The 21,996-nt window shown below is 48.9% G+C and overlaps 8 protein-coding genes across 8 annotated transcripts; 6 read left to right on the top strand and 2 right to left on the bottom strand.

The window, feature by feature from the left end:
• Window positions 1–1,036: 1,036 nt before the first annotated feature.
• Window positions 1,037–1,828, top strand: FPRO_08642 (uncharacterized protein; the record flags this gene model as incomplete). Its single annotated transcript, XM_031222332.1, has 1 exon — window positions 1,037–1,828. The coding sequence occupies one exon, from the start codon at window positions 1,037–1,039 to the stop codon at window positions 1,826–1,828; it is 792 nt and encodes a 263-aa protein (XP_031087802.1).
• A 686-nt stretch (window positions 1,829–2,514) lies between these two features.
• On the bottom strand, window positions 2,515–3,576 carry FPRO_08641 (uncharacterized protein; the record flags this gene model as incomplete). The annotated part of the gene is made up of 1 exon (XM_031222331.1): window positions 2,515–3,576. One exon carries the CDS (start codon window positions 3,574–3,576, stop codon window positions 2,515–2,517), a length of 1,062 nt encoding a protein of 353 aa, XP_031087801.1.
• A 2,605-nt stretch (window positions 3,577–6,181) lies between these two features.
• FPRO_08640 (K, P-type ATPase (mediates high-affinity potassium or sodium uptake)) lies at window positions 6,182–9,924 on the top strand (the record flags this gene model as incomplete). The annotated part of the gene is made up of 10 exons (XM_031222330.1): window positions 6,182–6,393; window positions 6,443–6,503; window positions 6,595–6,846; window positions 6,892–7,433; window positions 7,489–7,729; window positions 7,778–8,175; window positions 8,227–8,575; window positions 8,624–9,091; window positions 9,145–9,257; window positions 9,306–9,924. 10 exons carry the CDS (start codon window positions 6,182–6,184, stop codon window positions 9,922–9,924), a joined length of 3,255 nt encoding a protein of 1,084 aa, XP_031087800.1.
• A 1,065-nt stretch (window positions 9,925–10,989) lies between these two features.
• FPRO_08639 (uncharacterized protein) lies at window positions 10,990–11,770 on the top strand (the record flags this gene model as incomplete). The annotated part of the gene is made up of 2 exons (XM_031222329.1): window positions 10,990–11,110; window positions 11,166–11,770. 2 exons carry the CDS (start codon window positions 10,990–10,992, stop codon window positions 11,768–11,770), a joined length of 726 nt encoding a protein of 241 aa, XP_031087799.1.
• A 1,886-nt stretch (window positions 11,771–13,656) lies between these two features.
• FPRO_08638 (putative PHO89-Na+/phosphate co-transporter) lies at window positions 13,657–15,561 on the top strand (the record flags this gene model as incomplete). The annotated part of the gene is made up of 4 exons (XM_031222328.1): window positions 13,657–13,729; window positions 13,777–15,100; window positions 15,148–15,302; window positions 15,359–15,561. The coding sequence occupies 4 exons, from the start codon at window positions 13,657–13,659 to the stop codon at window positions 15,559–15,561; spliced, it is 1,755 nt and encodes a 584-aa protein (XP_031087798.1).
• An 834-nt stretch (window positions 15,562–16,395) lies between these two features.
• Window positions 16,396–17,937, top strand: FPRO_08637 (uncharacterized protein; the record flags this gene model as incomplete). The annotated part of the gene is made up of 1 exon (XM_031222327.1): window positions 16,396–17,937. The coding sequence occupies one exon, from the start codon at window positions 16,396–16,398 to the stop codon at window positions 17,935–17,937; it is 1,542 nt and encodes a 513-aa protein (XP_031087797.1).
• A 593-nt stretch (window positions 17,938–18,530) lies between these two features.
• FPRO_08636 (uncharacterized protein) lies at window positions 18,531–19,417 on the top strand (the record flags this gene model as incomplete). Its single annotated transcript, XM_031222326.1, has 2 exons — window positions 18,531–18,866; window positions 18,920–19,417. The coding sequence occupies 2 exons, from the start codon at window positions 18,531–18,533 to the stop codon at window positions 19,415–19,417; spliced, it is 834 nt and encodes a 277-aa protein (XP_031087796.1).
• A 1,137-nt stretch (window positions 19,418–20,554) lies between these two features.
• FPRO_08635 (uncharacterized protein) lies at window positions 20,555–21,254 on the bottom strand (the record flags this gene model as incomplete). Its single annotated transcript, XM_031222324.1, has 2 exons — window positions 20,555–20,890; window positions 20,994–21,254. 2 exons carry the CDS (start codon window positions 21,252–21,254, stop codon window positions 20,555–20,557), a joined length of 597 nt encoding a protein of 198 aa, XP_031087795.1.
• Between the last annotated feature and the right edge of the window lie 742 nt (window positions 21,255–21,996).

Genomic DNA, 21,996 nt, shown 5'->3' with positions numbered 1-21,996 from the left:
GCCGTTGATTAATGGTTGAGGTTCATCAAGTTTGGGCTGTATTGCGAACGAGATTAAGATTGGAATAGGTTGGGTATTATCTATGCGTGATGTCTAGCTCTAATACCTTGTATATGTGAACTTGACAGGCTGAGTGCGATCAACAACCAGCAATTAGTCAACTGTTAAAAACTTGGAAAACTGCATATCTCGAGTATGATAATTATTGGACCGTGACTGGTATCCAAGTTATATTCATAACTTGAACATTTCCTTATGCAGAGCCTCAATGGAGCCTCAGCCGTTGACTCCACGCGGCTACTGCAAGCCTTGAACCTACAAACAATTTTTTTTAGCGCAAACCTACCAAGGTCCCGAAGGGAAACGTCGATTTGTTTCAACGGCATGTGGGGGATCGGCCTAATGCTGGTCAACAATCAGCGATCATTTCATCCCAGCCGTAATGAACGACGGAACTTTCCGTCCAGTGAATGGCCGGCCACTAATGACTGAACGAATGGAGCTGGTAGTAAACATAGCAACGGCATTGGTACTATTACAGGAAATTCGTCATGCTGTGAGTAAGGTCACTCCTACTCCGTACGGTCCTACTGGCTTGGTGCCCAAGATCATGATTTCTGTACCACGTAGGTATGATGATCATGTAACTCTAGAAGATTTACCTTAGTGAACTCATAATGGGGCACGTAAGCTCGGGACTATCAACAACGGCACTGCTTGCATGCATGGTGTGGACCTGGCTCCAACTTCGAGTTGCATTGCCATTGAGACTGCTATGCTGTAAACTCCAGCAGGCCAAAGCTTCTGATCTTCACGACGTGACGGAAATAGCTGACGCGGTCATGATGAGTTGCGGAACAATACTGTCTATGAGATCCTTGAATATGATCGACTCAGCAGGTATAAAGGGATCATGAAATCTCGACAAAGACTGACCTTTCCTCACCAACACAATCACTTCAATCAAGCATCTTTACACTCTCAACATTCTTTCAACTCACTTCAACTTCAACTTCAACTTCAACCATCTTTCATCATGAAGACCACCATCGCCATGCTCACCGCCTCAATGGCCACCGCCATCCTCGCCCATCCCTTCGACACCCGCTCCCAGCAGTGCAACATCGCTCCCTCCGCCACTCCCTCCACCGATATCCAACCCCTTTCCACTCCAACTGCCTCTACCGCCCAGGCCTGCCAGAAGCTCTGCACCGAGCACTCCTCCTGCAAGAGCTTCCTCTTCGGTCTCCCCGCTGACGCCAAGGCTCCTACCTGCAAGCTCTACTCTGTCCCTGCTGCCCAGGTCCCCAACCAGGGAAACAACCTGTATGTCTTTGACAAGGCTTGCTCCGACAAGGCTGTACCAAACACCAAGCCTACGCAGGATAAGCCGCGTGGTGAGGTGAAGGTCAGGGTTGAGAGGGATGTTAAGCTTGAGGGCAAGCCTCCTGTCAAGGATGAGCCCCATGCTGGTGACAAGCCTAAGAACAAGGCTCCTCAGAACCCCCCTCACAACAAGAGGGACAACAAGCCTGAGGGAAAGCCTCCTGCCGAGGACCAACCCCCTGCTGATGATAAGCCACCTAAGGGCAAAGCTCCCGTCAACCCTCCCAACAACAAGAGGGACGACAAGCCTGAGGGCAAGCCTCCAGTCAAAGATCAGGACCACGCTGGTGATAAGCCACCTAAGAACAAGGCCCCCGTCAACCCTCCCAACAACAAGCGCGGCATCAAGCCTGAGGACAAGCCCCGTGTTGGTGACAAGCCCAAGGCTCCCCTACCCCCCAAGGACAAGAACTCTGGCGACAACGGACACAAGAACAACTAAGCGGCAACTCCTCACCGGCACTTGTATAAGGAGCACTGGAGGGTGCTCGAGTTTCAGCTTTGGATGGTAGAATCTGAGCTGGGCATGACACAGCACGAAAAGTAATAGGGGGAGCATGATAACTCAGCCTGGGATATCATGATGGAGATTTGAACATGTACTAGACATTCGTTTCGTTCGGACTTGCAGTTTGCTTTGAATTCTTTTTTCGATAGTCAATAGATCGGCCGATCACTCAATTCCCTTTCCTTCCGACCTTGATGTGACGCTAGCTTGAATTGCTCTGGTGTTCTCATACTCAGCCTGTATCACGGCGATTAGAGCCAAAGTACCCTGACGGTCTTCTTCTCTATCACTCATTGAACCTTTCCTCTTCAAGCTATGCTGAAGCCTCCTTCAAACCTTTTTTTGCATTCTATCCTACCTAGTTCGAGACACTTTGAAGGCTAATCTTTACATCCCATTAAGCTTGTAATATCTCGTCGAGTGATGTTCAGCCAGTAATGCCAAGAATGTCTGAGAATTGCTTCATCATGGTAGAAAAGTGGGGTCGCGGATTTGTCGCGAATGCCCTCATCAATTGGATCATGGACTTTGTCTACAGAATGCACGTTCCGATCACCAAATCTTCACTAAAGAACCAATCGCTATTAACTCAAAGTATTTGTTTTATTTTCTATTCTATTTTAAATGAGGTTCTTCAGCTCCTGCTTCGCCCTAAACCGTCTTAGGTTATCAGCGATAAGCCCCTCGGCACCCTGAGGTCTTCCACCAGCCGCGTGCGGTGACACAATAGTATTAGGAGCCTTCCAGATCCTGCTCGGCTCAGGAAGAGGCTCAGTCTCGAAAACATCCAGCGCCGCACCGCCAATCTCTCCCTTCTCAAGCGCATCGACAAGAGCATCCTCGTCCACAGATGTACCGCGCCCCACGTTGACGACCCACGCGTGGTTGGGCAATTGCTTCAGGCGCTGAGCGTTGAGGACGTGGCGCGTGGAGTCAGAGCCAGGCAGAATCATGACGAGAGCGTCGGTCTCGGGGAGGAGTGCGTCGAGGTCGTCTTCGCTGTAGACTTCAATTCCGTTGCGGACACCCTTTCGGCGCGCAATGCCCCGAACTTCGGCGCCGAGGCCGACGAGCTGCGGGGTGAGGGTCTTTGCAATGTTGCCGAAGCCCCAGATGAGAACACGCGCATCGCGCAGTGTCGTGAATGCATTCTTGGGTCTATCGGGCTGAGGACCGCCTAAATGACCGGGCCATTTTCCTTGAAGTTGATAATCGCGCATCTCGTAGAAGCGGCGCGCGGCGTTGAGCAGCAGACCCAGCGCATGCTCAGCGACAGTGTGATCGTGCAGACCCGAGCCCGTTGTGATTTTAATCTTGGAGGCGTCGAACCCAGCACCCAGAACATCATTTGGCCCAGCGGCGAGGGATTGGATCCATTGGAGCTTTGTGAGGCGCTTTGCCGCGTCTTTTAGGTTCTCGGGTGTGTTTGTCCAGGTGACGAGGATCTCGGCGTCGACGTGCTCTTCGGGGATGGTCTTCTTGACGTCGTAGGGGAAGAGGTCGACGGAGAAGCCCTCGAGGCTCTGGACGTCGAGTTTGAGGGATGTTGGGTAGAGGAGCTTCATGGCGGGCAGTTGTGAATAGGAATTGGAGATGAATCTACGTGAGAGGGGAGTTTGCAGGGAGCGGGAGGTATATGTACGGATGCCGAAGCGTGGAGATGAGCGCATGATGGGCAACATGATGACATCGGAAAGAAGACCGTTTTGTAGAAAAAGGGCCAATCACAGCTCGTCTTGTACGTTGAAGCCGAGGCCGGAGGAGCCCCGCCGTGGGGGAGGGAGGAGTTTTGGGGGTGATCTAGTGAGGAATTGGGAGTTGGGATTGGCTGGATCTTGGACGGACCCCAAATCCCGCGGGATGGCAGAGTTCAACGGAAACGATGAGGGCGAGAGTGCACCTTTTGTATTCTCATCATGTGAAGCTGGTGATGGAGGATTGGGCCTTATGATGTGACGTCACGCATGGGATTTTGATGATAAGATAGGCTTATCGATAATGAAGTCCAGTGCAACACAAAAACCCCAGACGAAGTTGGCAATGCGTGTGACACCTTCGCGAGCTGATCGAGGCTGCTCACAGGAGGAGCTAGCATAATGTTAGCTAAAATACGATAGGGAGAACTGAGAATATTGTCCTTTTTGACTATTTAAAGAATAACTGATTGATGGTCTCGTTTTCTAGAACAGTTCAAAACCTTACAACGCATTACCCTAGACCTAGCAAGGGGGGGATACAAAGCAGCCACTTAATAGCATATATTTTTTTGGACAATTAGGGTAGCAAAACCATTTGCTGTGCATGAGTTCCATCCAAGAGCTGTTTCTAAAGGACTTAGCTGACACCGAATCGAGTCATGCTTGGAACACTACCCGTGCTCACCGACTCCTGGGGAGTTCGACCTTCTGGTTTTTTAGTCAAGCACCAAAAGATCCATTACCTCGCGTGGAGATTGTCTCTGCCTGGCCTTACAGGCTTCAATGCCCTCTAAAAACTCACATTACATAACCATTACGCTCTCAAACTCAAGATTTGCGAAAGAAAACTCGTCAGAAACTGGTCTTTGTTTGTAATTTCTGCGCAGGATGGAGCTTGCTGGAGGCCGCCAGCCAAATCTGACACTCTGAATCTGGATAGCGCGATGGAGTCGGGGATTAAATAGCCCACGCGAGCTAAACAGCGCCTTGTACTGGGGTAGTCTACAGCCCTATTCTTAAAGCTCAGAAATGACAAGATGGTACCTGACGAGCCCTCGTAAAGAAACCAACGACTAAGATAAATGCCTCATCCTCCACCAACGGCCGAAACTCCCCTCTTTGCTATGTGCCAGATGACCCTTTTCTTTTCCAGGACTTGTGAAAAGGAGCAAGAAATGAGGGTTTCTGAAGCACCCCAGGGAGTTTGCATTGAAAGCACTGGTCTGGTTTGTCTTGGGTCATCGAGAAGCTAATCGCGCTTTACCAAAAGATTACATCTGTTCCTGTTCACCAGCGCACCCCGAGCAAACCAAGGCTAAGGTTTCAATCTCGCGATAAGTCTTATCATGATATGATATGACACAGAAGATAAAATAGCAATCTCTCATCCAAAATCGAGTGGCTTGCGAAACGACCGTGACAGCGTTGCACTGGCGGGGACCCTGAACGCTAGGACCCGGCGCTAAAAAGCTTGTCTCGCACAGCCAAGACGTCGTAAATCGAGCCTCTAAAAAGCTCCAATCCATCTTTTCATCCGTCCATCTGGCATGAGGGCTGCCTGTCCCAACATGAGTGGGCTGCCAGCTGCGCCCGTTGTTAGCGTCTCAAATCTCGGATACCTCATTTCATCCAGGCTTTGTTTCCTCACTGCTAGCGAGCTGCCAGATTCCGGCTAGAGGGAGGGGTCCATTGACAAAAACCTGCATTTGCTGCAACCCATATCCATATCCGTACACCCACTTGCTCGGAAAGAAAAGGCTTGTTTTCTCTTAGCTCTTTGTGTGTCGATGCTTATTTCTGTCAGTGGGAGTGCATTGATCACATTGTGTCTGTGCTGCATCATTAGTGAGACTGCCCAGTTCAGGCACATGCCGAACCGGATTACCTAGACCGATCGACGCTGCGCCTCCTCAGCTAAGGATTCCGTCCAATGTCAAACGTGCCTCGATATTCCCTCACTCGCACCCTGCATGTTCGTGCACGAGGAACAGAGACTCCCCACGATTCCTTCGCGTCATAGCTCATGGATTACTCGTTTAAGCGTAAACAGCTTGCTTGTTGCCATCGAGGCAGTGCACATGGTGACCAACCACATGCTCTAGAATGGTCAATCGTATACGCATGAAACACCAAGTTACTGATATCTTAACCACCGTATTGGTACACTCCCAGGGCTGGTCTAACATCATGACACCAAGGAGGGCGCACTCCACATCCTTCTCGTTTATCGACACCGGTTTTTAAGTTCCCTACGCCTCTTGATTCAGGTCCTGTGGAGAAAAGGGATCGAGAAAAGAGAAAAGTCGCTAATCCTGCTTTGAACGTGGGATTAAAGGCGGAGCTGAGGATTGTACCTTTACTATGGATTCACTTATACGAAATACTTCAACCAGCCTTTACGACGTCGCTTAACGCGAACCGTCCTGGAAATGATGAGCGATTATCCTGCTACCCACATACCAAAACAAATATCAAGGCTCGCATTCTCCCAGCTTCTCCTCTCGTTTTACCACTTATTCTACTCTGTTACTGCCCTTGACATCTCTTCTGTTCTCACTTGGTTAACCTGTCCTGTCCTCTCACCTTCAACATGATTGAAGACGAGAAAAAGGACGCCGCGCTTGTCGGTGAGCGCATTCACTGGAACGATGACGACGAAGCTGGTCGCGTTTCGCGTCATGGTGAGCGACGCTCTCGTAGACGGTCTCGCTCTCGCTCGAGGGATTCGTTGAGTATTCATCGAGCGGGCTCGAGGAATCGCGCTGATCCGTCGCTTGTTCTACCTGTCACCTATCGCACAGTGTAAGTCGCAATGAGAACAAAGGATGCAATTGTACTGATGTCTGGACAGCTCATTCAACATCGAGGAGTCCAAGGGCAAGGAGCAAGCTGAGCTGGCCAAGGCGAAGGACGTCACTACAAAAGGCAAGACATCCTTATTTAGCTCTCCTAAGTTGACTTGTACTAATGTCCATTGCGCATGTAGCTTTGACGGACCTCGAGTGGCATACCATCGCCCCCTTCGACGTTGAGAAACGCCTTACTACTTCGTCCACCGCTGGCCTATCGACCGAACAAGCTCAGCGAAGACAGCGTGAATATGGCAGAAACGCACCATCTCCCGCCAAGACACACTGGTTCAGAACAATCTTTCTCTACTTCTTTGGTGGTTTTGGAAGTATTCTTCTCACTGGCTGTATCCTCGTCTTTGTCTCGTGGAAACCACTGGGTGATCCCCCTGCTGTTGCCAATCTTGTAAGTCTCCCATTCTCTATCTTTTGAACTTGCTAATTTTAAAAGGCCCTCGCTATTGTGCTCCTCGCCGTGTTCTTCATCCAGGCACTTTTCAACATGTTTCAAGACTGGTCTACATCACGCACCATGTCTTCCATCAAGAACATGCTCCCTGAGGAGGGTCATGTTATTCGCGATGGTAATCTCGTCGACCTCAACGCTGCAGATATCGTTCCAGGCGATGTCATCAAGGTCAAAGCGGGGAACAAGCTCCCTGCTGATATTCGCTTGATCGAGGCTTCTTCCGACGTCAAGTTCGACCGCTCTGTTCTTACAGGAGAGTCAAAGCCTGTGGCGGGTACTGTGGATCACACTGATACCAACTATCTTGAGACGCACAACATTGGTCTGCAAGGTACACACTGTATCCTTGGTTCGTGCACTGGTATTGTCGTTGCTACTGGTGATAGAACTGTCTTTGGACGTATTGCGAGTTTGACGAACGAGCCCAAGGTACAGATGACGACGCTTGAGAAGGAGGTTCTGTACTTTGTCATCATCATTGCCAGTATCATGATTAGTATGATCGCTGTTGTCTGCATAATTTGGTACGTCCCATCCACCACCCTATCCTCCCATGGCAACACTAACGTTCTTCAACAGGGGCGCATTCCTGAAAAAGAAACACCCCGACTTCATCAACGTACCAACCCTCATCGTCAACTGCGTCAGCGTCGCCATTGCATTCATCCCCGAAGGTCTTCCCATCTCCATAACCGCTGGCCTCACCATTACCGCCAACCTCATGAAGAAGAACAAGATCCTCTGCAAGTCCCTCAAGACTGTAGAGACACTGGGATCGGTTTCTGTAATTTGCTCTGACAAGACCGGTACTCTTACCACTGTAAGTCTCCTTTGTACTTCATATCTGAGCTGGGCTAACACGTTACAGGCAAAGATGGCTGTCTCTGACTGCGCAGTCGGAGGACTCAACATGACCGTCGAGAATGCTCGCGGCAAGTTTGGCCAGTCTAAATCCTCTACCCACCCGATCATCCAACTTCGTGCTTTGGCTGCTCTTTGTAACGCATCTGAGTTTGATGCTGCTACAAAGGACGCCCCACTGGCAGACAGAAGGATCTTTGGTGATGCGACTGATCAAGCTGTCCTCCGATTCGCAGAGTTTGTGGATCCCAGCAGTGTTGATTACCTGCGTGCTTGCTGGAACAAGATCTATGATCTTGCTTTCAACAGTAAGAACAAGTTCATGATTCGTTGCTTTTCCTGCACCAGAACAGAGGCTGTAGCTGCTACGCTTAGTAAGGAGACTGCTTTCAACACAGACGATATGTGAGTAATCACCGCAACACTTATTATGAACCTTCTAACGATGGTATCTAGCCTCCTGACCATCAAGGGCGCTCCTGATGTTCTTATCGGTCGCTGCTCTCACTATGTCTCTGAACATGGAGAAACTATTCCTCTCAATGCTGCTATGCGAGCTACGGTGGAGCAGCTGAAGAACACTTACTCTTCACAAGGTAAACGATGCTTGTTGCTTGCTCGCAAGATCGTCAAGGGCAGCGACCTTCCTAAGAATCGGGACACGAGTGAGTTTGAGCATGCAGTCACTCGGGAGTCAAACACAGGCCTCACCTTGGTTGGAATGGTCGCCATCGTTGACCCATTGAGACATGACATTCCTCATGTTGTGAGCACGTTGCGCGGCGCTGGTATCCGGATTGCCATGGTAAGTCCTCTCTCGCTGGCGATTGTGAAATAAGCTGACAGTTACTAGGTCACGGGCGATTTTGCCCTTACAGCCCTAGCCATCGCCCGCGAAGCCGGCATCGTCACCTCCCAGACGGTCGATGACAGCACAGCCCTACAGCGCTACAGCCCCGATGACACCAAGGATTCACCTGTTTCCCACCTCGGCGCCATCGTCCTCAGCGGTCCAGAGCTCATGTCTCTCAACGAGCATCAGTGGACGACGCTTACTCACTACGAGGAGATTGTGTTTGCGCGAACAACGCCGGAACAAAAGCTTCGCATTGTTCGTGAGTTCCAGAAGGGTAATGTTGTAGCCATGACGGGTGATGGAGTCAATGATGCTCCGTCACTCAGAGCTGCTGATGTTGGTATCTCGATGGGCAGTGGCTCCGATATTGCTATGGAGGCGGCTGATATGGTTCTGCTGGATACTTTCTCTTCTATCATCATTGCTGTGCAGTATGGTCGTGTTGTATTTGACAATCTCAAGAAGGTATGCATCGAGCGAGATCTACATGAAGGATGACAGACTGACATTGATTCTAGGTCATCTCCTACCTCCTACCTGCCGGCTCTTTCTCAGAGTTCTGGCCCGTCATGGCCTTTGTCGCCTTTGGCTTGCCCCAAGCCCTGTCCTCATTCCTTATGATCATCATCTGGTAAGTACCCCTGCTACCTGTATCCAGACACGCACTAACCTTCGCTAGCTGCTTCACCGACTGCGCCGCCGCGACAATGCTATCCTACGAAAAGCCCGAAGCCGACGTTCTTACACGTCCCCCACGCAACATCAAGAAAGATCGTCTCGTGAACTGGCAGCTCATCCTCCAAGCCTACGGAGTCAACGGCGTCCTCCAAACAGTCGCCTCCTTCGCTATGGCATTCTGGTACCTCCAGCGTCAAGGTATTCCCTTCAGCGAGCTCTGGTTCAGCTTTGGAAAGCTCCCTACTGGTATTGATCCAGACTACTACCTCGCCAAGACAAATGAGGCCTCGTCTATCTACTTTGTCAACCTTGTTGTGATGCAGTGGTTCAATCTGATGGCGACTAGAACTCGCCGACTCAGTATCTTCCAGCATCCTCCCTTGTTCAACCCGAACACGCAGAACTGGTACCTGTTCCCTGCTATCATCTTTTCGCTTGCCATGGCTATCTTCTGGCTGTACATCCCTCCTCTGCAGCCCGTTCTGGGAACTACTCCTGTACCAGTTGAGCACTGGTTTCTTCCCTTTGCCTTTGGTATTTTTCAGCTTTTGTTAGATGAGGCTCGCAAGTTTGGTGTCAGAAGATGGCCTCATGGAATATTAGCTAAGTTGGCTTGGTAAACGATGTGTCGCCTCTGGCCTGTCCCGGGCTTCAGCGTGGACAATCTAGATTAGAGCTGTTAGTCCATGGGTAAACCTTTAGAGATACAAGAAAGTAGTAAGAATATATTATTCTAGTTCTATAGCAAAAGTGACACCTTCATGTGATGTCATCTGAGCTTTCTTTGGGGCATATTGTGGAGTTTGGGGGATATTCCTCCTAGGCAACAGTGAGGGCGACGAGTATTTCGCCCGTATGTGTTTTTTCGGTGTTCTTTACCTTTGTGGCTTTAAGGCTGAAGCCTCTTTTTGACCCCTCAACCCTATCACAGAGGGATATTCCAATAGCGATCCTTATCCTGTCGGACTTTAGTTGCTACAGAAGCGGACCAATCGGCTCCCCCGGGCCTATTCGTAAGAGGCTTTGAGAATTCGGGTTTGTCTTTAAACTTTGTTCTGGAAGCTTGAGTAGCTGAGTTCAGTGTAATAGTTTTAAACTCCCGGCCACAAATCTCAACGGCAAATAATACATGTGGCTCCCTGTTTACACTTCATGACACTGGCTTTGATCGAATCATATAGCATACAAATATTTACAAGCCAGTTAGGGACCAGAAACGTAAATTTCGTTCAATTTGATGACAATGGCGTCGATGCTTTCAGTATACTTTCAGGCACAATCTCAAAAAGTCTATGTAACGGAAGCGAGAGTATTTTGCTTTTCTTCATTTGACCGCTCTTCTTGACCTGCGTCGTCCTTTCTTCCTTTCTCTACGCTTCAGATTGTGATTGGAGTGCCATATAACCCCAGGCATGAATCCTTTCCCTTTTGAACGATTGCCCACCGAGCTGAAGATCATGATCATCAGATTTGCTATCCCCTTGCTCCCAGCATGCTTTGAAAAGAGTTTTGGCGGATGGATCTTGAACAATGGCTTTATGCAAGTAAATGAGGAAGATTTAAACCGAGTTCGCGCTTCATGTTTGGAAATCAAGACAATATGCGATAGAATACGATGCTTGGTGGTATGTACACGTGGACAAGAAGTATGTCGATTTGACCCTCTACGCGACATACTCGTGATAATGGAGCCCTGGGTTGGTTATTCCCTCGAGCAAGGGCCAGAATCCTCTGAAACAGGAGGCCCTCCTATCCGGCGCATGTTCTACGAGATGGGAGACCCTAGTCACCCAAGAGGAGCCCCAGGTTCGTCCCCCGCGCTTGGATCAAAAACCGACTAGAGATATTGACATCACTACAGTGCTTCAAACAAGTAACGCTCTCCCAGAGGATAGGGAACAGACGTTCGCTGAGATGCCATTCGATTCTTCGTTACCTATATGGCCGCGCACCCCAATGCTCAAGGAGTTTACCTTGACCTCAGCTGTATGTGGTCCAGACTGGCATATCGATAGCTTTCAGCAATATGGGCCAGAAGTCAGCCCAAAAGACTGGCGATATACGCCTTGGATTAGCACCCATGGATACAGTAGTCAAAGTGGTCTGCAGCGTGTAGGCAAATGGCCTGGGTTTAGATACTGGACCGAGACGAGGAAGATCGAATTTAGGCCATTATCGTGGCCAGAGGTTCAGCCTTGGACGACAATGTTCCCATCAAGTGGGTGGGCAAGCCTTACCTCTCCTGAATTCATCCCTCACGAATTTGTTGCTCGACTATGGATCAATCGACCGGGAGAATCGATAGATGCTGAGCAATCACAATACGGTTGGATTGAGGTGAAGGCTCCCGAAGAAGGCGACGATTCTTGGGTAGAGCAGGTGGCAACAACGTGGAAGATGGTCCGGTATTTTTTGAAGAGACCGAACGAACTTATGGATTTTGAGTGGTATCTTGATAATGAGTAAGGACCAAAAAGTGAAGCCTGTGGTTGGGTAGCAGACTAGCAACGGGGAGTAATGACAAGGAAGCTTTGACGTCGTCTCCATCGGACTGGGCTGGAATTATGGAAGGTGACAGGCGACTGCTACACTGGAAGCCAAACAAAAGTGTCTGGAAGATACATCACGCTTCACTACTCTATACACTGGCCCCATAGCAACGGATCATGCATGAATAGTTAGATGTACGGTTGGCAAATCACCCAGATAACCAAAGTTCGGAATTTCATCGAGAATCTTTTGCCATCTTCCCAGAACCTGACACTAGCAGAATTTTCCAAACCTCAGCCCATCCCAATAAACTCAATATCACCAGCCAAGACGGGGATACTTCTAGAACAGACAGGCCACAAAGGGCGATCACCGAGGAAGCTGAACCACCATTACAAAAGTAGGTTAACAGCCAAGACAGAGTCGTCAGTCCTGGAACTTTACTGGCCCTTTCCTACCAACCCCCAACGAGTGTCGGCGAAGCAGGCGATGGGAATCACGGATACTTTCCCGCTCTCAAAGCCAAGAACCACATGCACCGAGGAACAGGATGGAAAAAGCTTCGAATCGTCAGCGGTAGACTTGGCGGGGAGGAAACGTGCCTGTACGAGAAGCCCATGTTGCAGCGGGAGGGAGAAGGAGTCGTGGCGCGGTTCTTGGCGAGTGCTTGGCGAGAGACGGGTTGAGATGGATGAGACGATGTGAAATATTGGCTTTTTAGTCTCGCTGATACAGGTCAATTTGTCTTTGCAATTTCGAGATGGCGATTAAGCATGATCACTGTAGCCACCGGGACATCTATACACGCGTTCTTAGTCCTGGATGATATTCGCAACCGTTGTACGGATATAAAAAGAAGCAGAAAAAGAACAAGTCTAATAACTTTATTCATGTTAACCTTTTGATCTTCAGAAACCTGTCTCAAGCAGTGACACGATAAACCCTGTAATTGATATGTCTTGGCATCCGGGGAGGTTATCTCTGGGCGAACGAGCTTCTCCACGTGGAGCTCTGAGCCATTTAATTGGCTCCCGCCCCCTGTTCCAAAGAGCCTCTTTTTAAGCTCTCAACGACAATCGTTGATGCACGTGGGTTCATGAGCGGCTATAACGAATTTCACGGAGAAGAGTGTCCTTTTAGATGCAGGAAATAATTACACAGTGATACAGTCTTCATGCGCTTGAGTATTTCTGTCAAGTGGCTCGAGTAAAGACTCTATTTCCGATGTTGGCAGTTAAGGTGGTGCATTCTTCTTTGGGGATCTGTTTGATGCTATTGTCGGCGAAGTCTGATGATTTCAATACGTCCGGTCGTGCTGTCCACCCTTGTTTTGAACTTTGAGGCCATGTCGCAAGCCCATCTGCAGGCAAGCAACTCTTCTGGTCTTAGCGTACGAGCATCAACTCCTGTCACTCTTACAGTCAACCTCTAAACAACAACTTCAGCATCCTCATGTAAAAAGAATTACCTTGAAGATCTCAATCACAAGACATATCGATCTCATCGCCATGATACCAAGACCCTACCATCACAACCCCCACAACCTTCTCCCCGCCCAGATCTCCCCCTGCCCAACGAACCACGCACGAGTTACGACTTCTCCCTGCTCGCGTGCCAAGCACACCCGCCAAGACGATAAATCTACCAAAGGACTCACCGAGGGACCTTGCCACTAAAGACGCATGCACCATCAAGCATAAGATTAAGCTTGTTCGCCAAGCCTTACCCGCTCCACACCATGGTGAGGGACACGGTGATATAAGGAGTCGGGGAGCGGGCTGTTTCTGCAATGTTCGACATCACTTCAATTCACTCTCTTTTAGAATACTAAAAGAAACCCGAGTCTTCGGTCTGCCTTGATCATGGTGCTTCATCAGTATGATTACATCTTTGCCATAGGCACCATCTTTTCGTTCCTCGATGCCTGGAACATCGGTAAGTTTCCCACGCACTTAACTTGTGATAAGATACTGACAGTTTAGGTGCCAACGATGTCGCCAACTCATGGGCTACGTCGGTTTCATCCCGATCCATCAGCTACATCCAAGCCATGACCCTCGGCTCCATCCTCGAATTCGCTGGTTCCGTCGGTGTCGGCGCCCGTGTCGCAGACACCATCCGCACCAAGGTCGTCGACATTGACCAGTTCGAGTCCGACCCTGCCCTCCTCATGCTCGGCATGATGTGCGCCATCGTCTCATCCTCGCTGTACCTCACCTTCTGTACCCGCATCGGTCTCCCCGTCTCCACGACTCACTCCATCATGGGCGGTGTTATCGGCATGGGTATTGCACTCGTCGGTGCTGATGGTATTCACTGGGCTGAGTTCGATAAGGGTATCAGCTCTGGTGTCGTTTCGGTCTTTCTTGCTTGGATCATTGCTCCTGGTCTGTCTGGTGCTTTCGCTGCTATCATCTTCCTTATTACCAAGTATGGTGTCATGCTGCGAAGCAAGCCTGTCTGGAAGGGTCTTTTCCTCACTCCCGTTTACTTCGGCATCACTGCCTCTCTTCTTACCATGCTTATCGTCTGGAAGGGCGGTAGCATCAAGGTTACCTTCAACGATGCTGAGACCGCTGGTATGATCATCGGTGTCGGTGCCGCTTGGGCCCTCCTCATCACCATCTTCCTCGTCCCCTGGCTCTACCGTCTCGTCATCTGTGACGACTGGGAGCTTCGCTGGTGGAACATCTTCCAGGGTCCTCTTCTCCTCCGCCGCCCTCCTCCTCCCGCTCAGCCTGAGGGTGCTGCTGGCGGTATCAAGGATTTCTACGAGGGTCATCTCACCCGCGAGGAGCTTGATGGTCTTCGACGTGCCGGCCGCACTGGTAGTGATGAGTTCGAGCGCGCTCAAGACCAGACCATCAATGAGGGTAAGGAGGCCACTACTGAGAACAAGAAGACCTCTTCCGAGGGCACTCCTGACATTGAGGAGCGCGTTGAGCCCAAGGCACCTCGCAGCCTCGTCGGTCCTAAGCCCGATGGAAAGTGGTTTAGCGGTGCTGTCCTCTACTGGTATCTCAAGAAGGCTTTTCTCTCTGGTGTTGATCAGGATATTATTGCAATGCAGAAAAAGAAGAGCATGCTTACCGGTGACTTGGATGAGATTCACGCTCACGTTGCTCACTACGACAACCGAGCTGAGTACCTCTATACCTTTATGCAAGTCATGACTGCTTGTACTGCTTCTTTCACCCACGGTGCCAACGATGTTGCCAACGCTATTGGTCCTTATGCCACTATCTACCAGATCTGGAGAACTGGTGGGCTTGAGGGTAGCAAGTCTTCTGTCCCTGTTTGGATTCTGTAAGTCTTTACTTGATGCCCCTTTGATCATTGACTAACTTGAGTAGCTGCTTTGGCGGTGCCGGTATTGCTCTCGGTATCTGGACTTATGGATACAACATTATGCGCAACCTTGGTAACCGTCTCACTCTCCACTCTCCTTCTCGAGGTTTCTCCATGGAGTTGGGTGCCGCCATCACCATCATCCTTGCTACACGTCTTAGTAAGCCTGCTTGCTCTACCCTTACCACTCATTCCAGTAACTAACGGATTCTTCAGAACTCCCTGTGTCTACCACTCAGTGCATTACTGGTGCCACTGTTGGTGTTGGCCTCTGCTCTGGTACTTGGCGCTCTATCAACTGGCGCATGGTTGCCTGGATCTACATGGGATGGATCATTACTCTTCCCGTCGCTGGTGTCATCTCCGGTGTCATCTGTGGTATCATCATCAACGCCCCTCGCTGGGGTTACTCTGGCTAGAGTCTCGCTCTTTATGTCTTATTGAGATCTACATACACTCACTCAAATTACCCTCTTGGGTCTGTTACAATATTAGAATGGATACGGAACCTAGGCCTGGATATCTTTACCGTGTTAGGCAGGCAGAAGGGACATAGGTTCAATTTCATAGATACCTTAATAAAAAAGTGCTCTTATTAAGTGAAGCTGCAGTGATTGGCGGAAGCTCAGAAGAATGCCCAGCTTCACGTTCGAGAGTATCTCATTACCTTGTGACTGTAGAACGACAGCACATCATGGCTGTTATGTAAACCATTGAAGGGGCGTCCACCATATGAATTGAACGAGAATATTGAGGGACTTCGTGCCTCTGTTGGTCGATAATAATCTTGATGTATCTTGAAAGCCTCGGGGTTGAAAATACCCCAATCACGTGCTACAACAACATTGCGGGGCAAGGTAAGCATTGTCATTATGCCCAAGATGCCATTTCATCTCGAAATAAACGACAAATATTGCAAGCATCTCCTGATGGATTACATTGCAAGCCTCCCGCTGGAGATTTTCCTTCAGATTTTAGAATATCTCGGGCCGTCGAGAGACTTAAGCTCCTTTACTCGTTGCGCTCGCTACATCTGTTGGCGGGCCTCCCAATGGCTCTTCGATTTTACCTTTGAGGAGCGTTGTAAAGTTCGACGTCGTGAACTGGTGTACCAGAAGTTCACAATACGGGCTATCAGCCTTGATTCGCAGCGTATGATGCAATGGCTGATCTACCATGAACTGAGTAGCCAACTGAATGGGTTAGTTCTCTCGTCCCTCTTCTTATCTCAGTACCTCTCGCTGACATCAAACATGTCAAGTTTTGTGCCTCAGCTTAAGCGCAAACACATCACGTATCTTCACCTGTCTATCACCGGAGATGCCCCCCATGTGGCAAGTCATCTTATCAAGCTTGGCACCGACATTTGGGAGCCTGGACAAGGTTTGCCAGACCTGACGCCTCTGTGCCTTGCCGTAGCGCAACCACAGAATAAAGCATTGCTTGATGCTGGCCTTCGAATCGCTTCCGGTTACTCTCTGCCAAGAACAACAGAGTATCTTCTGGCTAGGGGAGCTGATCCGAATAGGTTGAGTCGTTTCGGGCTGGCTGCTATTCATCTCGCAGCCATGAAAAAGGCCCCATGGCGAGGTTTTATGGGAATTTGTTATCTCCTAAATATGCGAGACGACTCAAACACCATCTGGGAATCAATGTTGAACAACACTATACATCATCTGCTCCGCTACGGAGGGGATCCAAACCTCAAATCGGCGGTGTCCCGCATGCATCATTGTCAACATACCTGCTGGCGCTCAGCAGATTGCAGTCACCGCGGGGCAAGAGTCCTTCATTTTTCCTGCAGTAGTGGCAACAAGAATATGTGTGAGCTACTGCTCAATAATAGAGCAGATTCAGGGTTATACGATGATGAAGGCTATCTCCCTTTATTCTCTGCTTTGAGTCAAGACCACGCCGAGATCTCCATATGCCTGTTACAAGGCAATGTCAAGCCGGAGCACCTAGTCGTTATACAGGCAAGCCAGAGCACAGCTCTTCATGTGGCCTGTCGATTTGCTTCGCCACAAGTGGTGAGGTTCTTACTAGAGCGCGGTGCCGATCCAAACGTCTTTGACTCTCATGGCAAAACACCCCTCCACGAAGCTGTCTATCAAAACTGCCCTGAGCTAGAAGATCGCATTGTTCAAACCTTACAGTTACTGTCAGACTACGGTGCGTCAGCTGATATCAAATCAGAACGGCACGAGACGGCTCGCGATATTGGTAAGATGTGTCTCCTTTCACGAGTTCGTGAGGTGTTTACGCCCCCCGGCCTCGAAAAGGCTCCAGCTCCTCGTAATCGTCTCAGAGCTTCTAAACTCACATCACCAATTCCGAAAACTACAAGTGCTGGTGGAAACCTAACGAAACAGCACAATACTCTACTGGATGTTGACAGTAACGATCCATTTCCCAGCCTAGGAAATGCCTCGAAGGCCCAGTGCAGTGATGCAGACTTCAATAAGCCTCGAGTTGTGTGGTTCGACAAGCCGGTAATAGAACGACTCTTTACCGCCAAGCCATCACTTTCGGGCCTTCGTGATGCTGCTGCTAGGCAGATACCGTTGGCGGGAAGCCCCTTGGCTGGAAAGGTGAACAGGAAGCAAAAGGGACCAGAAGCTGTAGAGAACGTGCAGGTGGCCTTTTCAACGTCGGGTTCGGCAAAGTTCTGGAGCTCGCTTTCGCCACAAACTTCCGGGGGCAATCAAATCGCGCCAGAACCAATTGAGGAGATTAAAAAGGGTTGTCACAAGAACAAGAAGAAAAAGTGGATTTCGTTAGATGTTCTATCATAAGCCAACGCTAGACTATCTTTAAGAGGGACATTGAGGCTTTGCAGTCGTGGGCAGATTCTATATGGAACTTCCGAGAGTGCTATCTAGCAGCGTTAGCAAATAGTAGTCAGTCCTTTCCTTGTAGGAATTCTCGTATTGTGGTTTCTACCCATAAATGATTCTCTCCCTCTTCTGATAGAAGGACCTAGATCTAGGCGTATTCCAAATAATTACAACATTCCTTTTCGAAGTCAATATGCGGATCGACTCCTTTTTGCTGAAGGTATCCCCTAGAAATCATCACTGCAACCCCTTGCAGCCTTATCTCTTCCCCTCAATTCTTGTTTCCTCTTCTCTCTTAGAACAGCCAACCAAAGCATAAATCAGTGAGACAAGACAGACCTGTGGAGGTCCCAGACCAACCAGGCAAAGAAGTAACCAATCATTAGATTAGGCTGCAATGGCGCGAGACCAGCGTCTACATTGTTGCCTTATCCCTGGTGGGCCTCCCGCATTTGTTGGGATCCTTTCTTGCCCTCCTGCTAGTTTACTGATTTCTAGTTCTCAGCTACAAACCAATCTCATCGGTGATCACTAGAACCTTTGACCTCATAATGTTTACCTGTGGAACATGCTGGCGACAGTTTCCGGCCGGCTGGCAATCGCGGGAGCAGCATATGAATGCCACTGGCCACGAGGCTCCTGCATTTGAGTGTGACACGTGCGACTGCTACTTCGGTAGCCGGAATGCAGTTGAACAGCACATGAACGATCTGGATCACTGGGACGAATCGGAGGAATCAGAGGAATCGGAGGACATCGTCTACGAATGTGATCATTGCGACGACGAGTTTGATGAAGAAAATGAGCTACACGACCATGAAGCTCGGGACCATTTCTACTGTGTCGTCTGCGATCGCCCATTCCAGGATTGGCATAGTATCAGCCAGGTTTGTGACCTTGATATCCTGTTTTCTTATACCGTTTGACTTACAATCCTAAGCACCTACGCGGCAAAGCTCATCGCACAACTACAGTCCAGTGTCCCTTCTGCAAAGTTATGCTAGGAACCGCCACCGGACTGGCCCATCATCTCGAGAGGGGGAGCTGCTCTAAAGCTCCTCTCAACCGTGATAAACTATATGCCGCCATCCGCCAGCGGGATCCGGGCGGTATTATTTCGAACAAATTACTCACTTGGTCAGGTAATGTAACCTATGCCGCCACAAAGAAAGCATGGAACGACCAGGCTGAGGCCTATGAATGCTATCTTTGCCATCGTCTCTTCGAAAAACTGGGGTCTTTGAACCAACACTTGGGCTCTCCTACTCATCAGTCAAAACTCTATCATTGCCCGGGAGTCTCTTGCAGAAAGGAATTCACCACTCTAGCCGCCATGATCAACCACCTGGAAAGTGAGAGTTGTGGGTATATGCGTTTTGATGTTGTTCAGAAAAGGGTTCAGTATATTGTAGATCCACGTCGTATGATTCAAGCATGATGAAAAGCAGCGTTGATATCACAATCGTGATAAGCAGTTAATAAACACGGTTTATATTAGTTGATTGCATCAAGCGTAATACTGAGTGGCATACGCTGTTATACCTCTCCATATTGACAGAAGCCGAGCTTACTAATATCAAAGACTCTTATTATAAGAGATATTTCTGTTGTCCTTGTCAAGCTTGAGCAAAATGCAACCTCGCAAAGCCTCAGGATCACGGTCGATGGCTATGATAATGCCAAAAAGTTTTCACATATGGCTCTCCGGTCATGCTCGAACCCATCTGCTGCGTCTGGCTCCAAAGTGACAATTTAAATATTGGAATTAACAGCACCAAAGCACCAACACGGGTAAGGGCCATGAAAAATGAATCCTTGATGCCTAAAATAACAGATATCACTGGGGGCTATGTTCTTTTGTCTAGCTGCTTCGTTATCGTGACTGTAAAATACGAGACTTGCATCACACTCAGCCGGTCGTTCATTAAGCCCGACAAGCCTGTTGTTTCAATATCTAGGCTGCCAGATATACCTACTATTTCCTGAGAAGAGCTGGGCTGAAAGCATTTGGTCTTATAGGTGCTCGCGGTTCTATCACGCTTTGGGATTGTAATGGAAGAAAGACCTTTTATCTCCACAGACTTCAGACCCGCTAGCCAACTTCTCGGGCGTGGTTCCACCTAAGAGGTGCTTAGGGCCTTGGTATGGTGCTACTAAAAAGTGTCATAAGTGCAAGGATGTGATAGGAGTCGTTATCAGAATTAGTTGAGGGGCCCTCTGAAGGGTGATTATGGCTCCCTGAGGTGCGGCCATTGAGAGCGACATATGCTGAGTTGGGTATTTGAGAAGCAAGAAAAGAATCTCTAAAATCATTGAGACTTAAAATCCTCTAAAGCTTTTTTCTATGAGCGACTTGCCACAAGGAACATCTTGATAGAATGACTAGGACTGTAAATATGAAAGGGTCCGAGAAAACAGTTTCAGGGACGGCTTCAAGTTTTCGAGACAACAGCATATATGACATTCATAATTCGATAAATTTAAACACCGACAGCTACATTTATAACACTTCAGCCACTCCTTAGCGTTGAAGAATGCCACCACGGTCACTTCCAACGACAACAAGCAGAAGTGATCAACTTAATCTCAACCTCAACTGATCTAAAAATACCCTCAATGGTCTATCTTCATCTAGGCACTCATCACAATGGTCGCTCTCAACGTGCTGGACCAAGCCACTCATGAGACTAAACGGTGTCTCACAGGTTGGACACTGAAACGGATAACCTCGAGTGTCAGAAACGTAGTAAAATGCTCGGTAGCACTGTCGCCCTGCATCCAAGACAGAATATCTATCAGCACCCGAAGTACATGTTCCAGTTTCCAGATGTAGCAGCATGGCAGATTCAGTAACAAACATCCTGCTACAGCCTGCGCATTCAACGGTCCTTTCAGCATGGACAAGCTTGTGCTGCGGCATACATGTCAGCTTCTTTTATGGTTAATTAGTTCGGGACGGAGCAAAAGCGAACCATTTTCAAGTTTTGCGCGGTTTGGAATCTTCTCCGACACACATTGCATATATTGTGCTTGTCCATATCATGCTGAGCCAGTCGATGGCCGTCCCTAAATTGCCGATAATTGCAAGTAGTGCATATATGGTGATCTTCCTCCAAGTGGGTATCTAGGTCTTCCAATGTCTCATAGTCTGTAGGGCTGGGGCAATAACCACAAAGATGGTGGTTTTCAGAGTCCTGAACGTGTTGCTGTTTGGCATGCTGTGATCGAAAGCCCTTGTTACACCTATCACAGCGGATACCAGTCGTGGAAGGCATGTCGGAGCATCAATAGATGATAGCATGCATTACAGCGCCAAATCATGAAGAGGAGAGGTTTTTGAAGTTGAAGAAACTGATGCGGGGGCTGTAGAAGACAATTGGCCGATGAAACTCACGTGCAGCTTCCTCATGTCAGGTTGAGATAGAGAGGTGACAAATGTTGCGTAATCCAATCACATATGAGGATTTGCATCGAGATTGCCAGTTAGATGCCACATCATCTGTTTTGATGCCTGGAACCAATGTGATATTCTTGAGAACCGCCACTTTATACAAGGCTCGATATAATTTCGGTTCCTCCTTGAGCTTGCCCTAATGAATGAGATTCAGTAGCAAATTCTACAGCTACCAAGAAGCATTCAGTCTCATTATTGTAGACTATGCCGCAATTTCGTTATGATTGACGATGTAAAGGATACTGAAGACAAAGAAGAAGGCAATAATCCACACATTCGGCGGACGTACACCCTAAAGCAAGTATGCGAACTTGTCAATAGCGGCTGTGTGATGTTTTCTCTACAGCTCATGGGCCACCTCGGATCCAAAACGTCTATTTCTTTTCGATGTCTGGGCTACTGTGCGAGATTTGCGGAGCTGCATATGGTATGCAACTTCAACTCCACCACCACAACCTATGTGACAGTAGTCTCACATCCTCTAGGAAGCTGTCTCAGCAATCGTAGAGCGAACAGACCGTTGCAAACCAAGGCTGATCTAAAGATGGCAAATCTTTGGCTAC

This window comes from Fusarium proliferatum, assembly GCF_900067095.1.
Source record: "Fusarium proliferatum ET1 genome assembly, contig: FPRO_scaffold011, whole genome shotgun sequence".
In the NCBI taxonomy this organism is placed as follows: Eukaryota; Fungi; Ascomycota; class Sordariomycetes; order Hypocreales; family Nectriaceae; genus Fusarium; species Fusarium proliferatum.
The sequence above is the reverse complement of the archived record's forward strand: the minus strand, read 5'-3'. Positions and strand labels throughout refer to the sequence as shown.